We start from the raw sequence: 26,293 nt of genomic DNA on the forward strand, positions 1-26,293 counted from the left end.
AGAAAGCAGCCATGTCTGTTCTTCCTGTACTAGGGGCAAGCTAAATAAAACACTAGTCAGATGGAGAGCAACGAGGATGGTAAGAAACTTTAAACTATTCAGAAAGTTGTTGATCTAGGAAAGAGATTCTGAAAATGTTTAAATGTTTAGGTAAATAGAGAACTGTGTTTTCAAATCTTTCTGGAGAGAAGGAGCCTATTTGTAACTTGTTCAGCAATGCTCCAAAGTAATGAAGCATTTTATAGGAAAGAAATTGGCTGCATTACATTTTTATTCAGGAGTCTCTTTGCTATAGTTAATCAAGAATGACTGTACAAGTTCTCAACAACCTGATGTTTTTCTTAGAAAAAAACCAAACCAACAACAAAAAAAAAGCAAACCCAAACCCCTCAAAAATGTGAACTTCTGAATGTATTTTATTCTGAGTTACTGTTTTTAATAGAAACTGAGCAATGGTGCCCTGATGTTAGCTGTAGTCATTTATAAATAAGTTCAGGTTAAAGCATTGACTTGTACTAGTCCTAGAATGAATATGTATATTGTAGCAATTATTTAGTAAGTATTAGTATCCTAGAGGGCATTTTAAAAATGAGACTTCAGGGCTTTGTAAAAGACTACTACAAGCTTCATATAGTAGGTTGAAAATCACTTCTTTAAAAGATGTTTTCATTCTCAGAGAACTTTAATGGCTTCTTGTAAACACAGAGGGTGGTATTTAAAATGTCAGTCAAAGCAAGCAAGCTATCTGGCATCAGAAGGTCCACTGGGGGGAAAAGAATGCAAGGGCAAGAAGTGATACACGTTGTAACTTTGTAAAATGTATATGTATGTGAATGTTCTTCCCTCTAATGGGGCTTTGTGTTGTGATGTGAGTGCTGATGTATCATGGAAGAAATGAATATTGCTCTCCCTTCCCTTCCAGACAATCGAAGGAAAGTAGAACCACCTCTTGGAGGTCATGATCCTCGAACTGCAGTTCAGTTAAGAAGCCTCAGCACCGTTTTAAAACGCCTCAAGGAAATAATGGAGGGGAAGAGCCAGGTACTTCTTTTGAAGGATTTGTAGGCCAAACCATCTAGAAAATGAACTCTTTACTGGGCTTCTCTGAGCTTTGTTTTTAGATACACCATGGGAATTTTTTTTCCGTATATTTGAAAGATGAGTGAATAAACTCAAAAAGCGTTGTGTGGATGCAGGGAAAACAATTTCATTTGATGCTGACCTTTGAGTTGCCAAACATCTGTCATATTGTGGGAGTGAATCATTGCATTTACTTGGCTTCTTGTGCTGGGACCAGATGCTCTCTTTTTAGACTCCTTCCCACTTCTCTGTTACCCAATCTAGTGAAAAAAAACCCCCTGATAGTTTTCTCCCTAGAAGGCTGACCATGGGCAGGTGAAACACATTAACACAAATAGTAATGAGAATAGTCACAAATAGTAATGAGATATCACAAATAGTAATGAGAATTCCCAGAATGGCTTAAATCTGCTACTTACTGTGGTATTGATTAGTCAGCAATATTTACTTGAAAGGCTTGCCCTGTTAATCAGTTTTGATTTAGATAGACAAAGGTCTGGTGGTTGCTACTGAATTGCTGGTTTCACCTCCATCTGCTGAGTTGGACCATACCTTTAAGAAGAGGATCTAGTTGAGAAAAGAATCCACAGCTATTTATAAGTGAGGGTATAAATAGCTGTGTCTGTGAGCAAGACATGAACAGGCAAAAGTACATTTAATTAAACTCGTAGAGGAAGAAAAAGGCTTTTGGCTTGATAGCTTTTATAGGTAGACTTTCAGTGAACTTACTTAGCTTCCAGTGCTATTCTGCTTGTAAGAACAATCTTGCTTTGATAGAAAGGGCAAGATTTTTGAGAGTGAAGCAGAAGCCTTTCATGAATGAATATGACCAGGGCTTTCCCTGCTTGAAGCTTAGTGTTAATTTTAAAAATTTCTAGATTCTCTAAAACTAGATTGTCTTGAGCAGTCTTCAACTTCTTTCTGTGTGGGTTTTCTTGGGTGGGGACAGCATGAAAGCGTTGTGCTGTTGATCATAACTGCTTTGGTCTCAAAATTGGTCTAGTAGCTGTGTCAATTTGCTTTGTGAATATCCACAAATAAATCACAATGTAAGATAAAACCCAATGGGTTTTTTTGATTATGTGAAAATGAGAGCATGGATCGCCTTTCTTTAGCGATTGTTTTGAGAAAATACTTGCAGCAGTTTCTCTTCCTAAGAAAAACCTGGAGCATTCAGTCCCTCTGAAAAGGCTTATTGCCAGAACTGAACTCTAGCAAAGAGCGTTTCACAGCCAGGGCTGTCATGTGACCATTAGCAGTTGTCTCCATCCATGGAAGTTGCAGCTGGTGTGCTCAGAATCACAATTGAGAGTTTGTCTTGCTCTATAGCTTCAACACCAAATGGAAGTTTTAGCTCTCTGTTTTTAAGATGATGTTTTTCCTGTGGCTATACCAGTGCTGTAAATTAATATACATTGTTGCCTGCTGAATGTGAATTTCAGTTTTCTTCACATAGCAGTTAACCTGGAGTTTTGAAACAAGATCAGTCTGGGACAGGCTTTTACAACTATTTACTGAAGTATTGAAGAATTCGATTATGTAATAAAACTTTTTACATGCATCTATAATCCTTTCAAAACATCTCAATATTAGCTGTTGAAATTATCTTCCTGCATTAATAATTTGTCATAACTTGATTTACTCCTAGATAACAGCTTCAACTAATATGTGGTGGGTTTTTTTTCTTTTCATTTTTAAAATGTGCTAGTTGAGGACCTCTCATGTGCTGTGGGCAAATGAGAGGGGAGACCAATCACTACTTCATGTAATTGTTTCTTTTTGACTTTTGTCTACATCGTATGATAGTTTTATTCTGCTTTGCTTCCATCTTGGATCCAGGAGGCAAAGTCCTACTGGATTTATTCTCTTAATTCAGAGCTCTTAGCCTTCTGATTCCCTGTAAAACCACATGAAAAATCCTTTGTGGGCTTTTGTGCAAGAGTATGTATATGTGTGCACAGATATGTGAGTATATGAAATTTTCCTTTCCATGAGCACAGTCTACATAGAGTTATGAAACTAAACATGCTTTCTTATTTACAAAAGAAAAAGCTTTTATCTGCTGTCTTCTCTCGTAGGACAGTGACTTGAAGCAGTACTGGATGCCTGACAGCCAGTGCAAGGAATGTTATGACTGTAGCGAGAAGTTCACCACCTTCCGGAGGAGGCACCACTGTCGACTTTGTGGGCAGATCTTCTGTAGTCGATGCTGCAATCAAGAAATCCCTGGAAAATTCATGGGCTACACAGGTAGGGTTTATTTACTGAGAAACAGAACAGTCCCTGTGTGCTCAGATTTGCATCTGAGATCCTGGCATCTGCTAGAAAATGCTGTACAGGTTTGTAGTGGGCTTAAAAATAAGGAAAAAGAATCACAGGACCTACTTCTACCAGTTTCTTTATCAACAATGGGGGATTATGCCATGCCTGCTAATTTTTACCACACTACAAAACAAATATGGCCACTATTTAACAAGGGTGTGCACTACAGAAAGCGTGCTCAAGGAAAAAGTGCTCTTAGTAACAGTAGTTTTAAAAGATGAGCTGCATGTTTTAATTGAGGGTGAGGGGAAAGTCTTTCAAATACTGGTTCCCAAATTCTAGACATCAGCTGGTGTATCATATTTGACTGGCTATTGTTCTGCCATCATTTCAGTGGGCACATGTGTTCTCCCTCCCTCTCTTCCTCCCTCCCTTTTCCTCTCCTTTTCTCTCTTCTCTCTCCTCTTTCACTGATCTTGTGTTATGCATCATCTGCCTTGGAAAAATTCCCTGAGTGTGTAATTACCCAGGGTTTTGCCCTTTAAGAGGGTATGAGAATTAGACTTGCAAAGAGGTTTTGAAACAGAAAATACTTTTGTTTCTACCACTATACACCTCTGATCCTTTAGGAACAGAGTACTGTTTGTTCCTGTTCACTTACACTCTCTGGTTCCCTTTTCCATAGGGGATCTCCGAGCCTGCACTTACTGCCGTAAAATAGCCTTAAGCTACGCACACTCCACGGACAGTAACTCCATTGGAGAAGACTTAAATGCCCTGTCAGATTCTGCGTGTTCTGTGTCTGTGCTGGATCCTGGCGAGCCGCGTACACCGGTTGGGAGCCGCAAAGCCAGCCGCAACATCTTCCTGGAGGAGGATCTAACCTGGCAAAGGTAAAGTCAATGGCTTCATGCTGAGCTCCAGAATCTCAACTGTTTTCAGGCTGACAGCTAGAAAAAGGCTGGTGGTTTCCACCTAGGAAGCTTAGATTCCAGCTGCTGTAAAAAGAATCTAATCCTGTGCTTGCATGTAATATTCTTCTCTTCAGGTTGAAATGTGGAAACATTTCTAGTGGAGTTTTAAATTATTTGCAGTTCTTCCTTTAACCTACTGAATTAGTGATTCTGTATCAGTGACAGAGCAGGCTGTTGTCTTTACGGTTTAAAAAGACAACCAAAATCACACCTTGTAACCCCCAATGTATTGAGAGGCAAGTCAATGTAACATTAGTGCTTCACCTGTCAGGTTTTGAATTGGGCAAGAGAACGTAAGAAATACTCTCTGTGTAGGTAAAAGAGAAGTGATGGAACTAACTGCCTGTTTCAGAAGAATTGGGATTCAAAGGACAGCTATAAAGGTTCTCTAACCTCCTTTCAAAGTATATTTATGCCTGTTGCCCTCAAATGAGGAGATCCTTATTTTTGGACCATGAGTAAAAGAACGCTGTACTTCTCAAGTGCTGTGCAAGTTATTTTTGGAATACCTTGATTTAATTTAATGTTGTGGGGAAAAAGAAATAATTTGGTGTGTCATTTGGGCTCATTTCCCTAAAACAGAAGAACAGGCAGATACAAAACTACTGAGGAGGTCTTGAGTCAGAACCTTTGTTTATCTGAGCAGTAGTGTTAGTGGCATGTGCCCCTCAGCAAATCTCTTCTGATAGTATATAAAAAAGCCTGTCAAACCATTTTCTGTCTTCAGAAAATGCCCTGACTCTTGCTTTGCATGTTGCTTTTTGGAATATGGTGCTCCTATCTGGAAACATGTAAATGATCAGCTGTAGGCCTAAATAAAGGAAAGTACTTCTGGTTTAATGTTACGGTCATTTAAAGTGATTATGTAACAATGCATGGATAAATACTACCAAATTTTGAATTGGGGAATAAGTAGGTGTTCTAAGAATCTTCTCTTCAAATGTACAAAAATACTGAAGGTACTGTTAATTTTGTCTTTGGACATGTTATTAGTATCTTTATAATGACAATTCAGCAGCTTGTAGACATGAACATGTAAAGAAAGTGTTTAAATCTTTATTTTGGGCAGCTTGTAGCTCTCGAAAAATAATTCCTATTGTTGAAAGGCTGATAACTCTGTAATGGAACACTTAGTGTTTTTGGGAGACACTGAGTAAATGGGGGCTTCTTTTGTGTGTGAGAGGAAGAGAGATTTGGGATTAGGTGGTTTAGCAAGATTAACATTTTCTTCAGTGCTTGTTGCCCTTTGCAGTGGGTTACAGTGCTTTTCTTAAATACTGTGTTTGGTAAGTTACTAACTGACCTTAAGAGATTTAAACTCAAGACGCTGAATTTAAATGGTGCCACAATGGGAACTGTCAGCTCACAACTTCATAATGGAGCAGAGGTTTTATTCTAATAGTGGCATCTGCATGAGAAATAGTTTGTTTCAGAAGAAAACTTGGGAGTTATCTCTTTCCAAAATAATGTATCTGAGATAAGATGCTGCAAAGCAGCAAGAAAAGCATTTAGGGAGACTGGTGCTGCATGTACTTGTCAGATGTTGCTCTGCTCTTTGAACAGTTGGACCACAGAGTTCCTACTTCAACTAACTCGAAGAGCCATGTCCTTTAAAAGTGAAGGAGTGGTGTACTCTGGATAAATACAGCTACTCAGGCAAAGCTGCATTGCTTCTCATGAAGATCACTTATCATGCTAGGAGCATTTACTGTGCCAGAGCACTGCCAGTGTGGCTGTATCAGTTGGCCTGTAGTGGCTTACATCTGATACAGTTTTCTAATGGGAATTTCTTTTGATGGTGTTTGAACATCTGCTGTCCTTCCTCCTGGGGTGGAAACAGAAGGAGGGCAAAGGTGATTGTGATTGAGTTAAACAATTACAGAAGGTTCTCAGGCTATCTTGGCAAAAGCTGTCTAGCAGTTGCTATGCAGAGCGTTGCTTGGATTGCAAAGATGATACGCTGGGGAGATGGGGGCAATGTGTCTATTGCCAAAGCATCTCATAGCAGCCTGTAAGCAAGAAAGATATGTAAGAAGGGGAAGCAGGTGGGAAAGCAGGATAATACAAGAAGTAGGAACAGTCTGTATTGCTCAAGACTTGAGTTTGGAAGAAGACAGGAGCACTGTCTTCCAGATGCCATTGGCCTACAGATGGGGAAAGATCTCCCTATTCCCTCGCTGATTTAACAATCACGGCTGTGAGTCTGAGGTAATATGACAATTAACCGTACTTTAATTACAGCTGTTCTGATGCACTGGATGTCACAAATATATCAGACATCTCTATCTTGCTCCTTTCCATGCAGTTTAATTCACCCAGACTCTTCAACTTCCACATTGTCTGCACGCCTTGGGTCTGTCCAGGAGGATGCAGGAAAGTCACCAGCTAGAAACAGGTAAACAAATAATTTCTGAGTATTTTCTGTTCTGGATGCACTCCTAACACACTCTCCACTGTAAAGCCTGTGTTTCTAGGCTTATTTTACTGAACGTTCTGTTTCATGTCTAAAATGGGACAGCTCACTGCCCATCTGGAGCGGTAAGGAGGGACCATTTGTGTACATATTAATGTTAAATGTGCTACTTTTGAGGGACCCGTAGTTTGCTGCTGAGTTGGTCAAGCAGAAGTGCTGGTGAAGAGGACAGGAGGGGAAAGAAGTGGTAAGGGAAGCACAGTTCTGAGGAAGCTGAAGAAAAGGGACTAACACATATTTGGTGATGGGAGACAAAAAGACTCAGGTCATGTAGAAGCAGAGGTACAGTTTTTGTTTATTTGTTTGTGTGTGTTCCCATCTGCTTCCTTTGCTCTTCCATTAAGGATAATCTTGTTTAAATTACCAGGCTTCTTCAGGCTCAAATCCCTCCATAGATCTTTTTGCAAGAGTGTTGGGATGAACTTGAAAGTGTTCATGAGAGCTTTAGTGTGATTTGTGAGTACTTGAGCTTAATCCCGCTAAATAGGCTGGTATTGGAAGAACAAGTAGCTCCCACTTCAAGAGTGCTTCTACTGTGGTGCTGGGTACATGCTTCCCTTATGGTTAAATTAAGGAAATGAAGGTGAGGCAGGGGTGTGAGGAACAGAGCAAAGATAATCCAGATTTCAAAGTTGGAGTCAGGGGACATTCAGAGATTTCTTTGCATTGGTGTTACAGGAATGCAGAATGTTTAGCAGGTTGGAGGGATCTGGCAGGACCAGTGAAGACTAGGGAATTCAGTTGAGAAGGATGCTGGGTGTGGCTTTTGGAGAGTGGACTGCTTGGAACCTCTATCTTCTGGGTTATGGGGATGGTTAGGAGGAGATGCACACTGACTGTACAGCTGAGACCCAAAGATCTCACCTGGGGGAGTAAAGTACTGGTGAATAAACAAGTACCAAAAATCAATTCTGGGCAAACATGGCAAGGAGTCCAGAATTAAAAGTTCAATGCTAAATGACTGCAGTGACGTCAAGAGATGTCTGAAACCTTGAGGATGGTCTCCTGTTTGAATATATGTCTGTTTTAAAAGGCTTTTGCTGTTTGCTCGAACATGCAGTAGTAGGATGGTTCTGATCTTGATCTGGCAGGCCCAGATTGCTTATTCAAGTTAAATTTTAGCTCTTTTGCTGTTCATGGCCTCACCAAATGTACTTGGTTGTTTGGATGCATGTAATGATAAGGTATAATGTATCTCTATTAAAAATTCTGAACCTTTGGAAAACATGCTGTTGGCTTTGGGTTAAGTGATGTTAGCATTTAGATCTTCTCAAAGCAGCTGTAGCCATTTCTTTGAGAGAAGCTGGTGTATTCCTCTTTCTAGATGAGATGAAGCAGAAAAGATACAGGTTGAGTGCATTTAGATGCAGGTAGCAGAACTTACATATTGCTATTTGTTTTCCCTGTGGGTGGGAAATGTTACTTGTTCTCAGTCTTGTTTTTCATGAGGGGGGGAAAACCCCAGCAGAACAGTCAAATGTTGCAAGTAGGGTTCAAACTGCTCCGTTGCAGGTCCTTCTAAAGGATAAATGTTTTCATTGCAAAATCTCCCCCTCTGTTTTTAAAAAAGATATATACGATAAAAGCCCAGATAAAAGTGTTGATGATAAAGACAGATATGAAAACTCACTGTTCTAACTTGCTTACACCCAAATAAAAAATCTCTGCTGCTTACGGGTGTGTGACATAGTTTAAGAAACTGTTGCAAAACAACTGGGAGGAGTGCTTAGTTGTGGACTTCCATGTCAGCCTCATCTTGTATGTTAGGATGCTTTCTGTTAAGCTGCATACCTCTGCCAGTTTTAACTTTGAGAGCATCTGAACAGTACAAGACTGGTAGAGTTTTAGCCTGCTTTGAATGCCTGACAACGACACAAAGCTTTTGCTTATCACTCCTAGAGATGTATGGAAGTAGTGCCAACACAGTGCGTATGACTTGAAAGGACTTAACTAAACCCCTTTATCAACCCAGTATTTCTTCCTTAAGAGACAGAGGAGAAAAAAGCAGTGATTTTGAGACTGTTGTACCTTCAGTGCTACTTCCTTGCAGTATAAAAGCTGAAATAGGGTGGCATTGCTTTTTTGTGCCTAGGCTGAGCCACATAATCCATTAAGAATTTTTGGGAATCATTGTAGTATGTCTGCTATCCAGTTAGCAAGCTCTCTGAAGTTGAGTGTTTCATTCCAAAGGCTAGAGGCTGGCAGCTGTTCTCATGACATTGGTGCAAGCCTCTTCAGTCAGTCCAAAACTGGCATTTTGAGTTTTCCTGTTGCTATATGCAGAAGTGTTTTCCATCCTCACTCCTTAGAGTGCTGTTAGCACTGATAACTTCAGTGCATGTTGCTGCTGTGTGATGAGAAGTTGCGCTCTGGTTATTCGGAGTCTCAAGTCTAGTTGTAGGTTAATGGAGCAGAAGTTATCTGGAACGTGTATTTGCATTTGTAACTTCGCAATGATAGTTGCAAAATGGTGTGTTTGTGCTGGAGTGCATAGCCAGGATTTCCTAACAGCTGGACTGAGATAAGGGGGATGCTCCATATTGCAGTACAAGGAAGGTTGCCGGCTGGCGTGACCTCCAGCTTCAGAAAATGGTTTAGCCACTCTGGGGAACAAATGCTCAAACTTCAGACTCTGCAAGCTTTCAGCCATGTATTTGAGAGCTGAGGACAAGGAATTTTAAACGGGACAAGGAGAGGCGGAAATCTCAGTGCTCTATTACAGGTATCTGGGTGTTTGCCACCCTTGCTGACGTATGTTTTGCCTCCAAACTGCTGGAGCTTCTGATTACCCAGCATCCCATCTCTTCCCCAGTCTATTTAAATACAGACATATATGAATTGGTGTGCCTAAACTTAGTTCCAACTGCTTCATACAAAGAGCTTTACAGAAGTTCGTGCTTACCTTGGCAGTTCCAAAGCAATACACTTGCTTCCAAGGGAGCCTTTCTTCTTCTTTGAAAAGGGAGGAAGCATTAAGCAGTCTGTACTGACAAGAGTAAACAGTGGCACAGGCTTAAGCTGGTTTTTAGTATGTTATAGGATGAATGCCTGCTCTGGTCAAGCACCATGCAATGAACACTTACACTTCAGTTGGTCTTTGTTCCCCTGCAGGTCAGCCAGCATCACTAACCTGTCGCTAGATCGGTCGGGGTCACCCATGGTGCCTGCCTACGAGACGTCGGTCAGCCCCCAGGCCACTCGCACTCATATGAAGGCAGAGACCAGCGAGGATGAGCGCAAAATCCTTCTGGTACCTTTCAGGCTTCTCTTTGCCTTGCTCTGTGAAGACGGTGAAGTTTGCCTTCCTTATGTCATGCAGCAAGAGTATTTTGCTGTCTTTTAAGGCTCTTCTCTTACCTGGACCTCTCCTCCAGGTGGAGCAGAGATGGGGAATATTGATGCTGCTTTGGACATTACTATCTCCCCGGAAATAAATCATAGTTTCATGGGGTGTTTGCATACAAATGTTTACAGTTTTAGTCTTGCTAGGTGTGTTATGCAGTGTGGAGTTGGTGTATGATGGCTCTTTGTGAGTTAAACCTGTCATGGTTGCAGCTGTAATGCAGTGACCTGTTTTTGTATTTCTTCAGGTTGAGACTTTCTCTTTCATAGGCCACATAATTGGGAGCTTTAAATGGTTGCTTTGAAATAGTTACACCACAAGGAATAAATTAAAGCTGTTACAGCTTACTGGGCCAAAACATAACTTGGCCCCTTCCTTTGTTTGCAGAATAAGTAAAAGATTTTGTAGAATTTGTAATGACATACTGTTTGAAAGAAAAGTCAATGTGCAATGGTGTTCTGTGTAATCCTATTATCCCTTCCCCACAGGGGCAATGTTGTAGGCTGCAATTACTGTACAAATTTCAGTAAAAAACTGTTTCTCTTCTTGGAGAGAAGGAAAGGGAAGTGTTTCCAACAAAGGAGGCAAAGAAGTTGCAGCAAAGGAAAAGCAGTGTTTTTCACACATTAAAAGATTTGAGATTGCACCCCATTGCCAAGTTAAAATCAGGCTCATTCTGTTTTACCAGGTTCTGCCTGCTGTCAGCAGTATGCATACAAGTGTGCCTGAGGGTGTAGAAACACTAAATCCTGTTTAGTTGCAAAATGTCTTTCCAAGTTGCTCTGTAAATGGATAACCACATGAGGGAGAAACATGTTTAAGGCACGTCTTTATACCACCCTGCTTCATGCAGGTATGTTAATGCAGGAAAAAGGAAATTCAAACCTCTGTGAATGCAACTTGAAGCAATATGTTCAAGTCCCAGTGCATTTCAGCTTCACATTGTTTAATTTTTTGCCCATTTTCTTTCTTGAGGAAGAAGAGGACTGGTAGTATTTTGTTCATGTAAGAGCAGAAGACAGTGTCAATTAATGCAGGATTTTCTATGCATTCCCACTGTTCGTTTAATGCCCTTACCGTGTGGAGTTAACCCTATATCACAAGTTAATTTAAAGCTTAACCTAGTCCATTCAGAAGACTAATGAACTTTGTTCATGAAATAAAGGTAGGGGAGGTTGTACATATGCTGGGATAAGCACATACTTCAGTGAACTAGAGGTCAAAATCCTTGAGTTGAAAGGATTTGCTTTGTTCTGCCAATTTGTTCAGTGTACTGTATTCACTAGTTCAAGACAGCTGAACTGTGGAGACTCCAGTTGCATCAAATTGTGTGATCTTACCATGTTCTGTTACTGATCGATTTGACTCTGTACCTGGTATGGAAGGAGAGCTGCTGATGTTCGTTTTAGGGTGGTACAAAGGCCAGCTAGAACTGAAAGCAGAAAGCCAGTCCAGTGATAAAAGTGGAGCAAAACTTCTGGGCCTCAGGGCACCCTCTGGAAAGTGCAATAATGTGAGTCTGACAGTTAACTGGAAAGCTGAAACCAGTTAAAATTTAGTTAAAGTTCTGTTACACAGAAATAGAACAAATGAGGCATTTGAGAGAGGGAGCTGCAGCATCTCTTCTCCACACCCTGAGGTGGTGTGCTGCTTGCTCAAAATAATCCCAGATTCCAGTTTCCACCTGCAATAATGGCTTGTGCTGTGCTAAGTCAGGGCACATATGGGAAGGCAGAAAGGGCCAGGTGCAGAGAGACAGCTCAGTTTGGGTGGACTACAGCCTACAGAAAAGTTGGCATACATGTTTAACAGGCTCCAAAATAAGTTCTAGGTATAGGCTGAAGTGTTCCAAGTGGTGAGGGGAAGAGAATCACAGATTCAAAAATGGTTAATTGAGTTAGGAGGAATACACATTTTTTTTGTTAGTGGCCAAAGCTACCAGCATCTAAAAAAGCCTTGATAATGGACAATATGAAAACAGATCCTCAATAAGAGATGCTATCCTGGCACTGGGCATTGCTGTGTTAAGTACTTGCTTTGTATCTGGTCTTGATATTGGACTAGTGTGTTTCACAATGCCTGGGTTGAGCACAGATAATACAGAAAAATGTTCTTGCCAAGGATGAGTTTTCATTGTCCTCTGTTTGCTCATGTCTCCTGAGTTTAGGAATAGGGTGCAAGAGGGCAGTAGTGAGGGCATAAGTATCTTGCTGGTGGTACAAAATACTGCCACATCAGAGCCCCCTTATCTCTAAGGGTACCCACTTTGTTTTTTTGTTGTTCTGAACTGGATATAAATGGAAGGAAATAAGGAGCTGATTTCGTATGTTTGCTATTTCTGTTTGCACCTTTGCGTAGGTTGTGCAGAATGGCTTAGATTCTGTGCTTGTTTGTGGAGGAATTTTGATCTAGAAGGTGATCTGAAGGCCTGTGTTGATGCCCTTGGAACCAGTGCTAAGATTAGACTGGTAATTAACTTGCACATCTCCCTGTCCAGGACTCAGTCCAGCTGAAAGATCTGTGGAAGAAAATCTGCCATCATAACAGTGGCATGGAATTTCAAGACCATCGCTACTGGCTGCGGACACATCCCAACTGTGTTGTGGGAAAAGAGCTGGTCAACTGGCTCATGAGAAATGGGCACATAACCACAAGGTAATCCTGGTGCTTTAGGACAACAGGTGTCCTCTGTCTGTGTGAGAGGAGGTTGTGAGTTTGAGCTGATATAGGGTACCTGGGACTGCAGAGAGAGGCTTCTTTTCAGAGAGATGAGAGAAAATTCAAATCTCTTCTTTACTGCCTACCAGAGCAGGTCGCATTTTGACTCCACGTGGCTCAAAACAACAGGGCACAGGAGACTGTCCGGTTTGGAAACCAGTATGGGAGGTAGCTTAAGGGACAAATATTACTCACTTGGAGAACAGTGAGAGTATTACAAAGATTGTCCAAAAATGTTCACTGGCACTCCAAAGAGCAAGTCTGCCTCTGGCATCAGAGATCACTAATAGTGTTTGATAGCTACACTAGCTAGTGTTTGATGGCAGACTCTTAATTGTATAGGTGAATATAAACAATCTTGTGTATTTAACTATGTGAAAATGGGATAAAACCGAGACGGTTCTTAAGTGTAGAGCAACAGTCCTCCCTCAGAGATGATCAGTATACATAAGTTAACAATATTGGAGGAGCACAAACAATACATCCTAATCATATGTTGGACACCTCAGCTGAGTTCAGAATACTGGCAGTCTCTTTATTTAGCTCCATGCTTGAGCTAGTACACTGTGCTGCCTCACTGCAGTATTTTAAATAGTGTCGTGTAAACATGGGAATGGAATACTGACAGGTCAAATAGTGCATAGCAAATGACTCGACTCTTTTGTAGTATGCTTGTATCATAAACCATATGTGTTTAGAACAAGACTTAGAAGACCATCTCTGTTCTTATACTTCCAGGGTCCAGGCCATTGCAATAGGACAGGCGCTGGTTGATGGACGTTGGCTGGAATGTGTCAGTCATCATGATCAGCTCTTCAGAGATGAATATGCTCTCTACAGACCGTTGCAGGTAAAAGAAGCAGGAAAGCTGAAAGATGTTCTTCCTGTATTTGACTGCTGACTGGAATCTTTCTAATCCTGTTCTCAACAGCTGTAGTATGTTTTCTAAATCAGGTCTCCTGTACAGAAAATAGAGTGGCCAGGCCTTTTTCCTTAGGGGGTTGAAGGCTGAGGTAGTTTCATTTGCCCAGAAGGCTTTGGGCTGTCCTCTGTGGAGAATGAGTTGTTACCTGTGGTGCTGCCTGAAGTGAAGGAAAGAGTCTTCAGAGGCCAGGCCTCTCATGGTGGACGTCTTCCACCAGAGGCCTCAAGATGGCACAGTCTGTGCTTGTGGCAGCTATGTTGTCATGTGCAGAATTTAGGACCTGTGTGCACTTACTGGTGGTGGAGATACAATGGTGATCTTCTGTTTCAAGATTCCTTTAAAAAAAATTCTAAATGGATATTTTAGGTATATTGTATTGGTAACCTTCTTTTGATCTCCAGAGATGGCAGTAATACCTTAGCCACATGATCCAAGTTTGGGATGGGGTCTTTGTCATACCTCTCAGACAGGACTATTTACCTGAGGGGAAGCAGGAACTAGTGACCAGAGATTCTGTCCTACCATACTTCACTGGAATCAAATGTTCTGAGGGGTAAGAGCTGTCACTGGCCTGAGGGGTTGTATTGGTTTTTTTAGCTTGAACAACATATCTCTGTAGCCTCTCTTAACTGAAAGCATTCAGTTGAGAGTCTTTCATGTTCTGCAGCTTCTTAGAATGAGGAATGGCTCAGCTGTCCCATGTGCTTCAGTTAGAAAGCTTAGAGCCATTAGCATTTGTCTTCCTCATGCATTTCAGCTCTTGGACACAGTCATATGGCTTCCATTGAGATTGCTCTGGGGTTCATCTGGTACCTCAGCTAGTCAGCTCTCTCAGTTCCCTGGTAAAAGCTTGCCCTTAACTAGCAAGTGCTTATGCATCCCTATTTGTAACTATTTGTAAGGTGCCTATATTATTATATGTTTAAAGCCAATTCTTGTTCTAATCAACTGAAAGCACTGTCTGATCTCCATTCTTCTGGACAAGAGTCAGGAGAAGTGGTGGTGTTGACTCAGTTGCTTGCTGCACTCACTGTAGCCAAAGGCAAGATAATGATAACTTCATTTTGAGGTACCTGGAGGCATCAGGATGGCTGATAGAAATTACTTAGATACTCTCCAGGTATCTCAAGACTGGCAATCTGGCCAGTCTTTGCTTTGACACAGTAGGCCCAGCTAGAGCCCATCTTGGATTGAAACTCTTGGGCCTACGTTGGTCAGTCAAAGAATTGCTCCAGTAACTTAGAAACAGGCTCCACCAAAATCTGCGTGTGTTGGTTTCTGGGCAAAGGATACAGCTGTCATCTACCCTGGCTGGAGAAAGCAAGCTTTCAAAGCTGCTTAATTGGATGTGATGACAATGTGAAAATTGTGCTGTATAATAAACTTGTCTTTACTACCACTTAGTCACAACTTGTTTAGAAGCAGAGTGTAGACAAAGACTAAGCATCTGGGGATTGTAAACATTTGTTTCTTGTCCCATAGAGTTCCTACTTCATGCTAAAGGGGTGACTCTGTGACTAACTTGGCTCAGCGCACTGAGAGTATCCTCTGATTTTTAAAATGCCTGACCTGCATTTGTAGTAGGCTGCTTAATATTTCAGCAGAGCTGCATTTTAATAACTTTTTTTCCTTCCTTGTCTTCTAGAGCACAGAGTTCTCAGAAACCCCGTCTCCAGACAGTGACTCTGTGAACTCTGTAGAGGGCCACTCCGAGCCATCCTGGTTCAAAGACATCAAGTTTGATGACAGTGACACAGAGCAGATTGCTGATGAAGGGGAAGACAACTTAGCTAGTAAGTTTCACCTGAGTCTTGTTCTCACTCTGCCTTCTTCCCTGTTGTCTCCGGTCTTTCAGGACTTAGTAGTTTAACTGTGTCTTGCTTTATTTGTGCGTTTCTGTGTGCGTGCTTGGGGCTGTAGGGATCTAAGAAAGCTATAGCCTGTCTAGTCTTCCAGTTTCTCACAATGGATACAGTATTTTGAATTTAGTGGAACTGGTAAAGCTTCATACTTCTAATGAAGGAAAAGCATGTAAATTGCTGCCTTCTGTTTCTCAAGCAGACTTCTGCTTGATTTGGGCCCTATAGTAGTGCACTAAAGAATGTCCAGTAAGTCAGCATGCGTACATGAAGACAAGATTAGAATTATGAAAATACTGTATTCCTGTATTATTGCACACTGGTCTTTATGTATTAAAGACAATTTTTCTCCTCTCTGGTACCCTCATAATACCCATTTGAACCCTTCTCCTCCCTGTATCTTCACCCTCACCCCACACTAAAAGACTCCGCCAGCCCTAGCAAGCGCACTTCAGTCAGCAGCTTCCAGTCCACAATGGACAGTGATTCAGCCGCCTCCATCAGCCTGAACGTGGAGCTGGACAACGTGAACTTCCATATCAAGAAGCACTCCAAGTACCCACATGTGCCCCCTCACCCTGCCGACCAAAAAGGTATGAGGTAGTCACCAGCTGGAGTTGCACATGATGGAGAGCTGGCCCTAATATTACTGACCTATTTGGACACTACTTAGGTAGCTGTCCTTCAGAGGGGAAAATATGATATTTAACTGGCACTTGCTTGCAGTTTTGATGTGCTCACCTCTGAGGAGGCTCAATAGACCTGCCGAAATGCCTTCTCTGCAGAGTGTGTAACTTCCCCTGTGACTTTCTCTTTGCCATTGAAGCAAAGTCTCTTGCCCATGCATAATAGGCAGATCCACATATATGTTCTGGCTAACTGGGGTGGAAAAATAATCCACACATAAACCAGTTTGATAGGTGACTCTACAGTTTGAGATGGAATTTAAAAAAGCAAGTAAGAAATAAAACCCCAGAGAACAAAAGAACAAGATTAACTTGAAAGAGTGCTGTGCTGACTTAAAATTGTACCTTAATAAGCATACATTTTACAGAAGAATTTTTCTGATAAACTATAAGCTTGCATACAGATTGTGTAAGGCCTAACTTCATCCATATACATATCATTTGTTCAAAAGAGATCATCCATCTAAGTGAAGTAGGAAGAAATCAAATACTTGGTGTTGAAGACTGCTTTTGAAAGGATTGTCCCCTAAAGAAGTACTAAATTGAAAGAGTCTATAAGCAACATCCTTATGGAAGAAATAATGTGCCTGCATGTTGACAACTGCAGTCTCTAAATGATTCCACTGGCTTGGGTCTACTATGTTTTAGTTGCTTTACGCATTGGGTAGCAGTTGATGTCTTTCCTCTGCTTCCTTACATAAGGTTACATCAGCTTTGTAGACTTGTATCTTTGGCTGCTTCTAAGTAGTTTCTTAATTAATGTTTCACCCCACCCTTTGAGTGTTCCTGACTGTAAAAGATGATCCAGCGTTAAATAGTTTGTACCCCTGATTAATTCATTCTTCTGTAAAGTCTAGCCGATCTCATGTGTTGCTCTGAATCAGAATGGAACAGTAGCCATAAGCTTGCATACAGATTACATATTCTGAAACTGAAATGGTCACTGAAGACAGTGAGGTAGAAGAAGGCGTCACAGCTGACTTTCCTTGTGTGTTAGACGTGTGGACAGAGTGAGACAGATTATTGATGCCTACTGTAGTCACCTTTTTTATTTGCTAAAAATAGGCCTAGAAGGAAGGAAATCTAACTGCTTTTTTTCCCCCAAAGAGACAAGCAGAACAGTTTCAAAAGTTTGAGTTGATGTCAGATGATCCAAAACTGAGAATGGGTTGTCAGCACTACTGACACCAGCTCATTGTTGGTTCCTTTCGTTTCCAGCTGATGCTCTAATCAAATGAAAAGCTAATGCATCTACAGGGAGGGAAAGCTGTGGAGAGGAAGATATACCAATGAATTCCTTTTAGGAAGGAAGGGTGCTGGATTAAGTGAGCTTGAAACAGGCCCAGGTGTGCTGCAGTATCCTGTGAATTTACAGCTGTAGCAGGTTTATCTTTATCAGTGTGTGATGGCAGTAAAGCAGGTAGTAGTTGGGTTGGCTGTGGCAAGTGTTAAAGGGACTTGCAGAGTGTTTGTCCTGGTTTCAGACGTATCTCAGTCTTTGTTCCTTTATACAAGGAGCAGTAGATCATGAAGGGGGAATGTAAGAGAGCCTCTCTCTCTTGGAAACTGTTGACCAAATCAAAGCTGCTCAGAGCCAGAACTCTTGTGACTCCTTGTGACAAAGCTCTTGTGAGAAAGTTCTTAATAATGGAGAGCTCAGAGAAGATCAGCAGAAAAGGCAAGTGGTGAGGGGACTGAAAGGAGAAGGACTTCTGCCTTTGAGTTATGTGTATTGGCAGCACTTGGCTGTCTTTGGTGGATCTCTACTGGTGTTTGTTATATATTCCTGAAATATGTGGCCTCTTAACCAGGTTATTCTGTAGGAGTGTAATTGTTAGTAGAAAACTGGTAACAATTTCTTCCAAGAGAATGGATTTCCCTTGAGGGGATGGTATCAGTAGTAGGCCCAGAACTGGGATAGGGTGGAATTGTGTCATAAAAGTACATCATGGATAGGTAGGTATCCTGCAGTTTTTTGAAAAATTTGTATCTGCAAATACAGAAGAGTTAGTGTACCTTTTTTTTTTTTCCCTTTTTTTTTTTTTTTTTGGTTGCTAGTGGGGGCTCGAAACAGCCTCACTTTAAGATGCCTTAGTCTTGTGATGCTGATTTAAGATACCTGTGGGAACAGGATATGGCTAGCACAGGAGTGTGTGGTTCGCCCCAGATCAGCCTTCATTCTGAGACAGGTAATTTTTTATAATTCCTGCCATGAGAATCTCTAGAGCAAAGACCTAACCACGGAGCAACAAGTTAAAATGAATAACAATATCCTGAATAGCAAGAAACACTTCTTCATGTAGGCAGACTGAGACTTTGTGGGCAGTGAGGAGGGGAAAAAACACTACAGAGAATGCTGCAGTGCCTAGGGTAGTGAAATATGTTACTTCTAAAACTTTGTTCTGGAAATGTTATAATCAGAGACTTTATTATATAGAGTTAATATTAAGATTTTCACTTTGTTTTTCTGGCTATATTCAACAAAAGATGCTGTCTAAGATGTTGGAGTATCACAACGATTAGATGGCCAAAACTGGATAGTTAAGCATTTGTGTAAAATGGGTGGCTGTTTTAAGAACAGGGTTCTGTAGTTAATCAGTGACATGAGGTGTTTGCTGCTGTCAGTGTCAGTAACTTCCCTATGACTGTTGTGGACACACTTACTTGGCTTGATTGTGTTGGAGTTCTCTTGTCCTTAGACTCGGTAACAGTGACTTGACTTTCTTTGAAATAATGAAGTGAAACTGAAAATGCCACCTTCCTTTTGAAACTTGTAGTTCAGTTTCCTTAGGACTGTGTAAATTCCAGTCATTTCATTGTGGGGAGGACTGATGATAGAAAACATCAAGTGTTGGAAGTGCAGGTCGTGGGTTTCTCAAATGATTAAGGGATACGCAATTTCCCAGAGCAACAGAGGTCAGCTGCTTTGAAGCAAGGGCGGGTGATGTATCCACCCACTGTGTTCTAGAGCAGAGTGGTTTGTGTATAGTGTAATGGCAGAACTTCTTGTGGTGTTACAGGCTGACTAATGTCTGGTGTGTTTCCATGAAATTTGGGTGACTCCAAGTTAGCTGAGAATAGTGACTCATTTATAGTATCATCTGCCTAAAGACATACTATGTATCAGAAGGGGAAACAAAGTAAGATTGCTTTCTGCATTTAAATTGGGGCAAGAGATTACATGACAAATTTTATATATGGGGTTTGGTTGCTGTTTTTAAAGAGATACAGTTAACAATATGGGAAATTCTATTTTATAAATGTCTTTCTAGCCAGGTATCCTTGATCATGGTAGCGGGTATTTTGGGTAGTTTTTGATGCCTGCATGTAGTTAGGAGGGGGAAAGGGAAGATTATTTCAGTGACCATATACAGTTCCTTTTCAGTATTGCTTGCCAAGGTTTAGTGTGCTGTTGCCAGGAGCCTTTTGGTTCTTCTTTTGAGAAGGTGCCTGACTTGTCAGGTTATAAAATAAGCTACAGGAACATTTCCCCATTGCCCTTCCTCGTTTTGTGGAGCATGATGCATGTAGGGATGACGTGAGGTAAGAACTGTGCATGTTAGCCACTCTAAGCCATCTCAGACTCACACCTACGAGTGTGTTATCTGTCTGGGCTAAGAAGAGGTGTTGTATCTTAGATTGTCAGGAACTTCCCCTGGGAACCAATCAGAAGTGAAGTTATGGGAGCTGAAGTTGTATTGAAAAGAATAATAGAGTAGTTTGGGTTGGAAGGGACCTTACAGATCATCTAGTAATCTAGAACATAGATCATTACAAATCTAGAATTGGCTTGCAGGTGCTACCTGTGTCTTTGTCCAGAGCATAAGATTAGGTTTCAGGTGGGGATAACTTGTGCTTTGGCTGTGCCAGACCTAATTAGAGTGTGTTTACAGTAAGAGGTGCTGCCCTGAGGCTGTTACAAGATGGAGAGGGATGGAGGTGCCAGTATACATGCTCTTGTGTAGGTAGAGCATGACATGACTTTCTCTACGTAGTCAGTGGGTGAATGAATGCTGAGAGTGAGCCAGCAGTAGTTTATTGTAATGCTAAACTCTTAAACTAAGCAAGAGATGGAATTAATCTCAAATAACCAGGAATCTACAAAGGAGGCTTGTAACTTCTCTTTGGTACACTTCTCCTCTATTGAGTATCTATTTGCAAACAAGCTCAGATATTTAAAATGGTGGTATTTAAAATCACGAGTGCTGCTGTTCAGAGTCTTGTGATTGTTTATGTCCTGTCAGCTTTCTGTTGCTTTCTGTTGGTGTCTGAAAGCAGCCTGGCTTTGCATTCTGTTTGTGATGAGTCTGGAGCATTGTCAGGAAAGATGATAAAGGGTTGGCTTTGAACTTCAGGTAGTCGTGCTGTATAAGTAGTTGGGCTGCTGCTCTTCTCACTGTAGAATCCCTTTATATATCTATCTGTATATATATCTTATGTATCTGTAAGTAAGGAGCCAACTAAAGGCACAACAAGCTAATGGCTTCTGGAGAAAACAAGCTTTTTGTACCCAGTCAGGATGAAAAATCAAGATCTAGCAAGCTAGATGAGGGTAGTAGGTGGAACTTCCTTCTGTTTCACAGATATCACAGAATGCTCTGAGTTGGAAGGGACCCATCAAATCCAACTCTTTAAGTGAATGGCCCATACAGGGATTGAATCCACAACCTTGGCATTATTAGCACCAGGCTCTAACTATATTTCCCACATGTAAAGTGATCTATCTCTTGCTCTGCTTTATTTCTGGGTATCCGTCTCTGTCAGCATTCCTCAAAACACTTTGGACTGTTCCAGACTTGAGACTTTCAGCTCTTGAAAGGCAGGCTGTCTTGTTTTTCTTCCACTGTGTAAGATAAACCTTATGGCTGGTCTCTCCCTCAGTCTGAGATGGTCCAATGGAGTGGGAGACCAAAGTGGTTTCTGAAGCTGCATTTTTAGACATGAGTGAGGAGGCCATTCCCATGATATCTGATCACATGTTAACACCTTTGTATTCAGGTGTAGAAGGGGGTGGTCTCTGTCAATTGGAAAGATACAATCTTAGTTCAGTCTTTGCTCATGTCTACTTTGTTGTGTTTCTTCACATTAATAAGCAGTATTTTCTTGTCATCGTAGAATTTTTTGATAGAGCAAGAATGAGAGGATATTCTTGTCTTAACCACTCATCAAGCTGTTGCTAAATTGGTGACTAAACACTTAGATGAGTAATGCTGCTTCTTCTGGTGTGGGCGTGTACATTGTAATTATATGGGCACACCAGTGTAACCTGTCTTTTTTTTTTTTTTTGTTTCCACCTATATCCCTCTTCTCTTTCCTTTCAGAGTACTTGAATCCTGAAAACGGAGGGCAGCAGATGTACTCTATAAGTGACGCTTTTATTAAAGGTAAGGAAAAACTTCAAATGCTGCCGTTGTGTCTGTTTTTAATATAATGATGGAAACTCCTTAATACTCCTTTAATAGAGCATTGACACTTTAAAAAATTTACTCGACTGTAAATCTGAAATCATTTGTGGCAAAACTGGTGTATAAACTATACTTTGACTTTTTTGAATGCCCTTTCAAGCTTAAATTTCTTTCACTTCTCAGATTTCTGCATTCAAAAATACTCAAAGAAAAGATTTTACTTTTTTTAAAAAACAAGTGTAAGTGGCAAGTCTGTTCACAGTTTCTCCACCAACAAATTATGTAACTGATTTTTAACTTCCTGTGCAAGCAAATGAAGATGTGATACAATTAACTGCACTGCTTCTACAGAGTAGCTTAAAGCTTCTTCTCTTAAATCTTTCTGGGTTTCTTGTCATCACCACCATCATCACTACTACTTCTGAAATGAAAGCCCATTACATGCGCTTACAAGTTTTTAAACCCTCGTGCTTTCCATACCATGGCAAGATGCACTTGTGGGCTTTTTTTCTTCCCAATTAACGCTGTTGATTTTGGCGAGCTTGTAAGAGGAGGAAGTAAGGGGGAAACCTCAATGTCTGTATAGCCTGAAAAATCAAGTCTTGGGTTAAACTGATGTTTAGTTTTTAACTGACCTTTTGCAGAAGAAAGGGGGAAATCAGTGTAGCTTCTATTAATCATCTACACAGCTAATTTTGTGTGTGGAGCATCTGGAAGAAGTTAACTATTGTTTTTTTTTTTTCAGTAGTTCTCCTTGGATTACTATTGTCTAAAGATTTTGCTTAACACTAAGAAGTTTTAAGCTTCAGCTCTGAAGGCTTACATACTTGCTTGATAGAAACTTATTCACTACTAGGATAAATGACTTACAATATAGTCACCCATTATGTCAATGTGGAAGTTTATAGCTTGCCTCTATAATATCATAATAACTGTGCAGGAAATAACCTAGTAACTCTTTCAAAGCATGGAAGACTGTGCTGAAATAACCTCTAATTTTGGTACTGCAAAACAGAGAACAGTTCTAAGGAGTTACTACACAGTATAGTGATGGAAAGTGTAATTATATGGGCACACCTCCTCAAACTGAGAACCATGGAATCTACCTTAAACTCAATATTTCAGGAGGCTTAGGCTCATGTCTTAGTAAATTCTTTCCTTTTCAAAGTAGCCTTTCAGAAAGACACAAGCAGTCAAATGTGACCTTATATTAGCAAGGTTTGTTTGTTTCTTGCAGAGTCATTGTTCAACAGGAGGGTGGAGGAGAAGTCCAAAGAACTCTTATTCACACCCCTAGGCTGGCACCACAGCAATCTGGATCTGCTGAGAGAAGAGAATGGGGAGAAACAAGCCATGGAAAGGCTGCTGTAAGAAATGTAGAAAAAGGAATTTGTCTATCTTGAGTAACAATTTCTGAAGCCCCTCTATTCCACCAACTTTCAGTGGGGCTTGAGCTACAGTAGGCAATACAAGGAACTCATTTGCATTAAGAATGCAGAATTTTTACAGTATATATTGGTTAGTTTTTTTTATCTTGTGATGTTTATATATTGAGTATGGGACCAGAGCTGGCTGCAGAACATTCTAGGCAGCTGTTCCTTCAGAGGACTTCTGTATTGTAAATGTTAAGAAATTTGCTTCTGAATGACTTCAGCCAATCACTGCACTATATAATTTTTTTTTTTGATGAGAGGTGTATTTATTTTGCCTTCTTTACAGGTCTGCTAATCACAATCACATGATGGCACTGCTTCAGCAGCTTCTATACAATGAGTCCCTGTCACTGTCCTGGAGGGATATTATTGTACCCGTGGTCTGCCAGGTCGTTCAAACAGTACGGCCTGATGTCAAGAAGAGAGATGATGACATGGATATCCGCCAGTTTGTCCACATCAAAAAAGTAAGTTTCAAGAGGTAGGGAAACAAAAGGGTGTAGCTGTTGGCAGCACCCCTTGTTTGAAGGGAATAGTCCCTTGCCCACTGCCCCCAGCATATTCAGCAGTGTAGCTGGCTGACTTGGCCTTTGGGTAAGGTGGGGTTCTAGAAAAAGTTGCACAGAGGGAACTTGGCATTCTCTGAAAGGTGCTTTAATGCCCTGGGGCTGATGTCTTCTTTCAGGCTGTTGGCTGCAGAAGGTAGCAAAGAGTAACACCTCTGTAATGACTTGCTTCATTTTTTGGTTTCTGCTGGTTTTGTGCTTGAATTGGACATGTACCAAATGCTGGATAAGTAGCTTGCAGGACATGGTGCAGCAATCTGTTGCCCTGTACCCACCCATTATGGAGGATTCAACTCCTCCCATGCCAAGTACAATGACTTTCTTCCAGAGGGAAACTTAATTGTAATGGAATGGTGTATCCAGTTCTGCCAGATGGCGCAGTGTTGACATCGTTGAACTGTAAGTCTGGAGTTCTGGCATGCAAACTTTCTTCTGAGAGTCTGATGTGAAAATGACGTCCAAGGAGCTAGTATGACTGAGGACTGAAGATTTGGGCTTAGTTTGCTTTGGCCAAATTCGCCTCAGCAGTACTCTTGTTTGAAAGCCCTGTAAGATTTGATGAGAACCTTGTGATTCTGGTGGTAGTTCTGTGGCATCTCTTCAGGCAGCATCACTTGTTCCTGCTTCTCCTGAAACTCCAGTTCAAAGAGCAGTTGTTGAGAGGTGAAAGCTCTTCATAGCTGTCTGCTGTTTTCACATGCTGGTAATACAAATATCCTCTGAAACATGTTACTCAGAAACCTGTTTCATGTTGTTTATTATTCATGGGATCGCCTCTGACTGCAGGCACACCAGTCAACTGTTTGATGTGTTCAGTTGGTAGTTAGAAGGTTTTTTGGTTTTCTTTCTTTATTTATTTTTTTTCTTCCCTTTCTTTACAATTAGCTTGTTGTTAATAGAAATGGCATGTGCAAAGGTATATGCTCCTCATGGCCTGTCAAAATTAGGTTCTCTTGTGCTCTGGAGTATACTGGTTTAACAAATAAGCGTCTCTTGGGAGGGGTATAGAAATCCTAGAGCTCAGTACTTGTTTTCATGTTGTCCTAAGTTTGTCAGGCTTTAAAGGGAAATCCTTATGTGTCCAGTGTGACTGTATCTGATCTTTCATCTGATAATTGAGGATGTAGCTGAAGCTTGCACATCCCCTACAATAGGTATTCTGTGTATTAGCTTTACTGCACTAGAGTATGTGGGAGTGTATGACAGTTCTAAAAATGTTCTTTGCTTTGTTAGATCCCTGGTGGAAAGAAATTTGACTCCATGGTGGTGAATGGATTTGTTTGCACTAAGAATGTTGCACACAAGAAGGTAATGCAGCTTGATTAATCTTAACTGTAGTGCATGCTGTGGAAACAAGGGTGCTCTGACTTGCTTTTTGTGTCAGGAAGCTTCTCTTTCCACTTAGGAGGTTTGTGAGCTTTCTCTGCTTTGATCCCCCAGACAAGAATAGCTTTCAAAGCATTTCTTTTCCAAGCTGTTTTGTTTTCTAGCCCAGAGATTTTAGGGGAGAAACTCTCCTCATGCATGTATAGAAAAACATCCTATCCACTGCTACCACCACATGAGGCATCTAATCATTACCCCAACTTTTAGCCAGAAAAAGGCATTTGTGGTTCTGACTTAAAACAGTATAGTGAAATGAGTCTTTAAGGCAGGAGGGCAGGATAGGCATGAACTGCATGAATCAAGTGTATCAAGACTTTGGGGCTCTTAGCAGTGACTGGAAATCCTCTCTAGCATTGCCTGCTTATGGACAGTACCTGTGAAATTTCAACAACTGGGTGTAACAACTTCAGAAGAAGGAAGAATGTGTAGTTGGGTCTGCAGGGGAGGATAGCTGAGACACACTGTAAAGGGAGGTGGGGGCAGCAGGGACCAATCATGAGAAGTCTGTCTCTTGCGTACTTCTTCCTCTCCAGGTATGTATTTTTGTTTTAACTATTTTTGTATCTTTCTTAGATGAACTCTTGCTTAAAAAATCCCAGAATTCTTCTGCTAAAATGCTCAATTGAGTACCTCTATCGAGAAGAAACAAAGTTTACCTGCATAGAGCCTATAGTACTTCAGGTGAGAGTATGCTTTTGTTCTTGGTTAAAATAACCCTAACAACATCATGATCAGTGCATTTTTTTCAGTCTGTAAGGTGGAGTTGAATGAGTGAGATTGCATAGAAAAGAGAGAACTTTCCTCTTCTAGTAAGTTAGCTAAGAGATCTGCTGCAGTATGTACAGACTCGTAGCCTTGCACTGAGGATTTTTGTCCTCAGGTTCCATGTCCTGAGAACACCTATGTGAGCTTTTGATCCTCACAATGCAGCTTTTTAGAAAACTTGGGGTTTTTTTTATTTTTTTTTTATTGAGACTTTCTTAACTGTATGTTCCTTATACAGTATTAGAGCTAGATAAGGTTTAGGTGTGTGAAGAAATGTTTGAAAAGTTAGTGTGGGTGAGGGTTAGGTCACACCCATGTTATTTTTTGTCAGGCTTGAAAAAATGGAACAACCACCAGCCCAATGGAGTGATGAACTAGAAAATATCACTTTGGAACAGGTGCCCTGCCCCTGTGAGCA

General features: G+C 41.0%; 1 protein-coding gene across 8 annotated transcripts in view; it reads left to right on the forward strand.

Annotated features, from left to right (window-relative positions):
- Positions 1–26,293, forward strand: part of PIKFYVE (phosphoinositide kinase, FYVE-type zinc finger containing) — a 62,819-nt gene that overhangs the window by 9,712 nt on the left and 26,814 nt on the right. For 5 of the 8 annotated variants that reach the window (XM_017735605.1, XM_017735604.1, XM_017735603.1 and 2 more), the window contains exons 4-17: positions 923–1,041; positions 3,159–3,330; positions 4,028–4,235; positions 6,622–6,711; positions 9,901–10,039; positions 12,630–12,787; positions 13,589–13,700; positions 15,421–15,568; positions 16,060–16,227; positions 21,642–21,704; positions 22,963–23,092; positions 23,445–23,625; positions 24,958–25,032; positions 25,684–25,791. In XM_017735605.1, the coding sequence (XP_017591094.1) occupies positions 923–1,041; positions 3,159–3,330; positions 4,028–4,235; positions 6,622–6,711; positions 9,901–10,039; positions 12,630–12,787; positions 13,589–13,700; positions 15,421–15,568; positions 16,060–16,227; positions 21,642–21,704; positions 22,963–23,092; positions 23,445–23,625; positions 24,958–25,032; positions 25,684–25,791 (1,871 nt within the window). Of the gene's footprint in view, positions 80–922; positions 1,042–3,158; positions 3,331–4,027; positions 4,236–6,621; positions 6,712–9,900; positions 10,040–12,629; positions 12,788–13,588; positions 13,701–15,420; positions 15,569–16,059; positions 16,228–21,641; positions 21,705–22,962; positions 23,093–23,444; positions 23,626–24,957; positions 25,033–25,683; positions 25,792–26,293 lie in introns of all 8 variants that reach the window. The other 3 variants (XM_017735599.1, XM_017735598.1, XM_017735601.1) reach the window with 3 other exon arrangements.

The sequence above is a fragment of the Corvus brachyrhynchos genome, unplaced genomic scaffold, assembly GCF_000691975.1.
Source record: "Corvus brachyrhynchos isolate BGI_N302 unplaced genomic scaffold, ASM69197v1 scaffold255, whole genome shotgun sequence".
NCBI classification, from domain to species: domain Eukaryota; kingdom Metazoa; phylum Chordata; class Aves; order Passeriformes; family Corvidae; genus Corvus; species Corvus brachyrhynchos.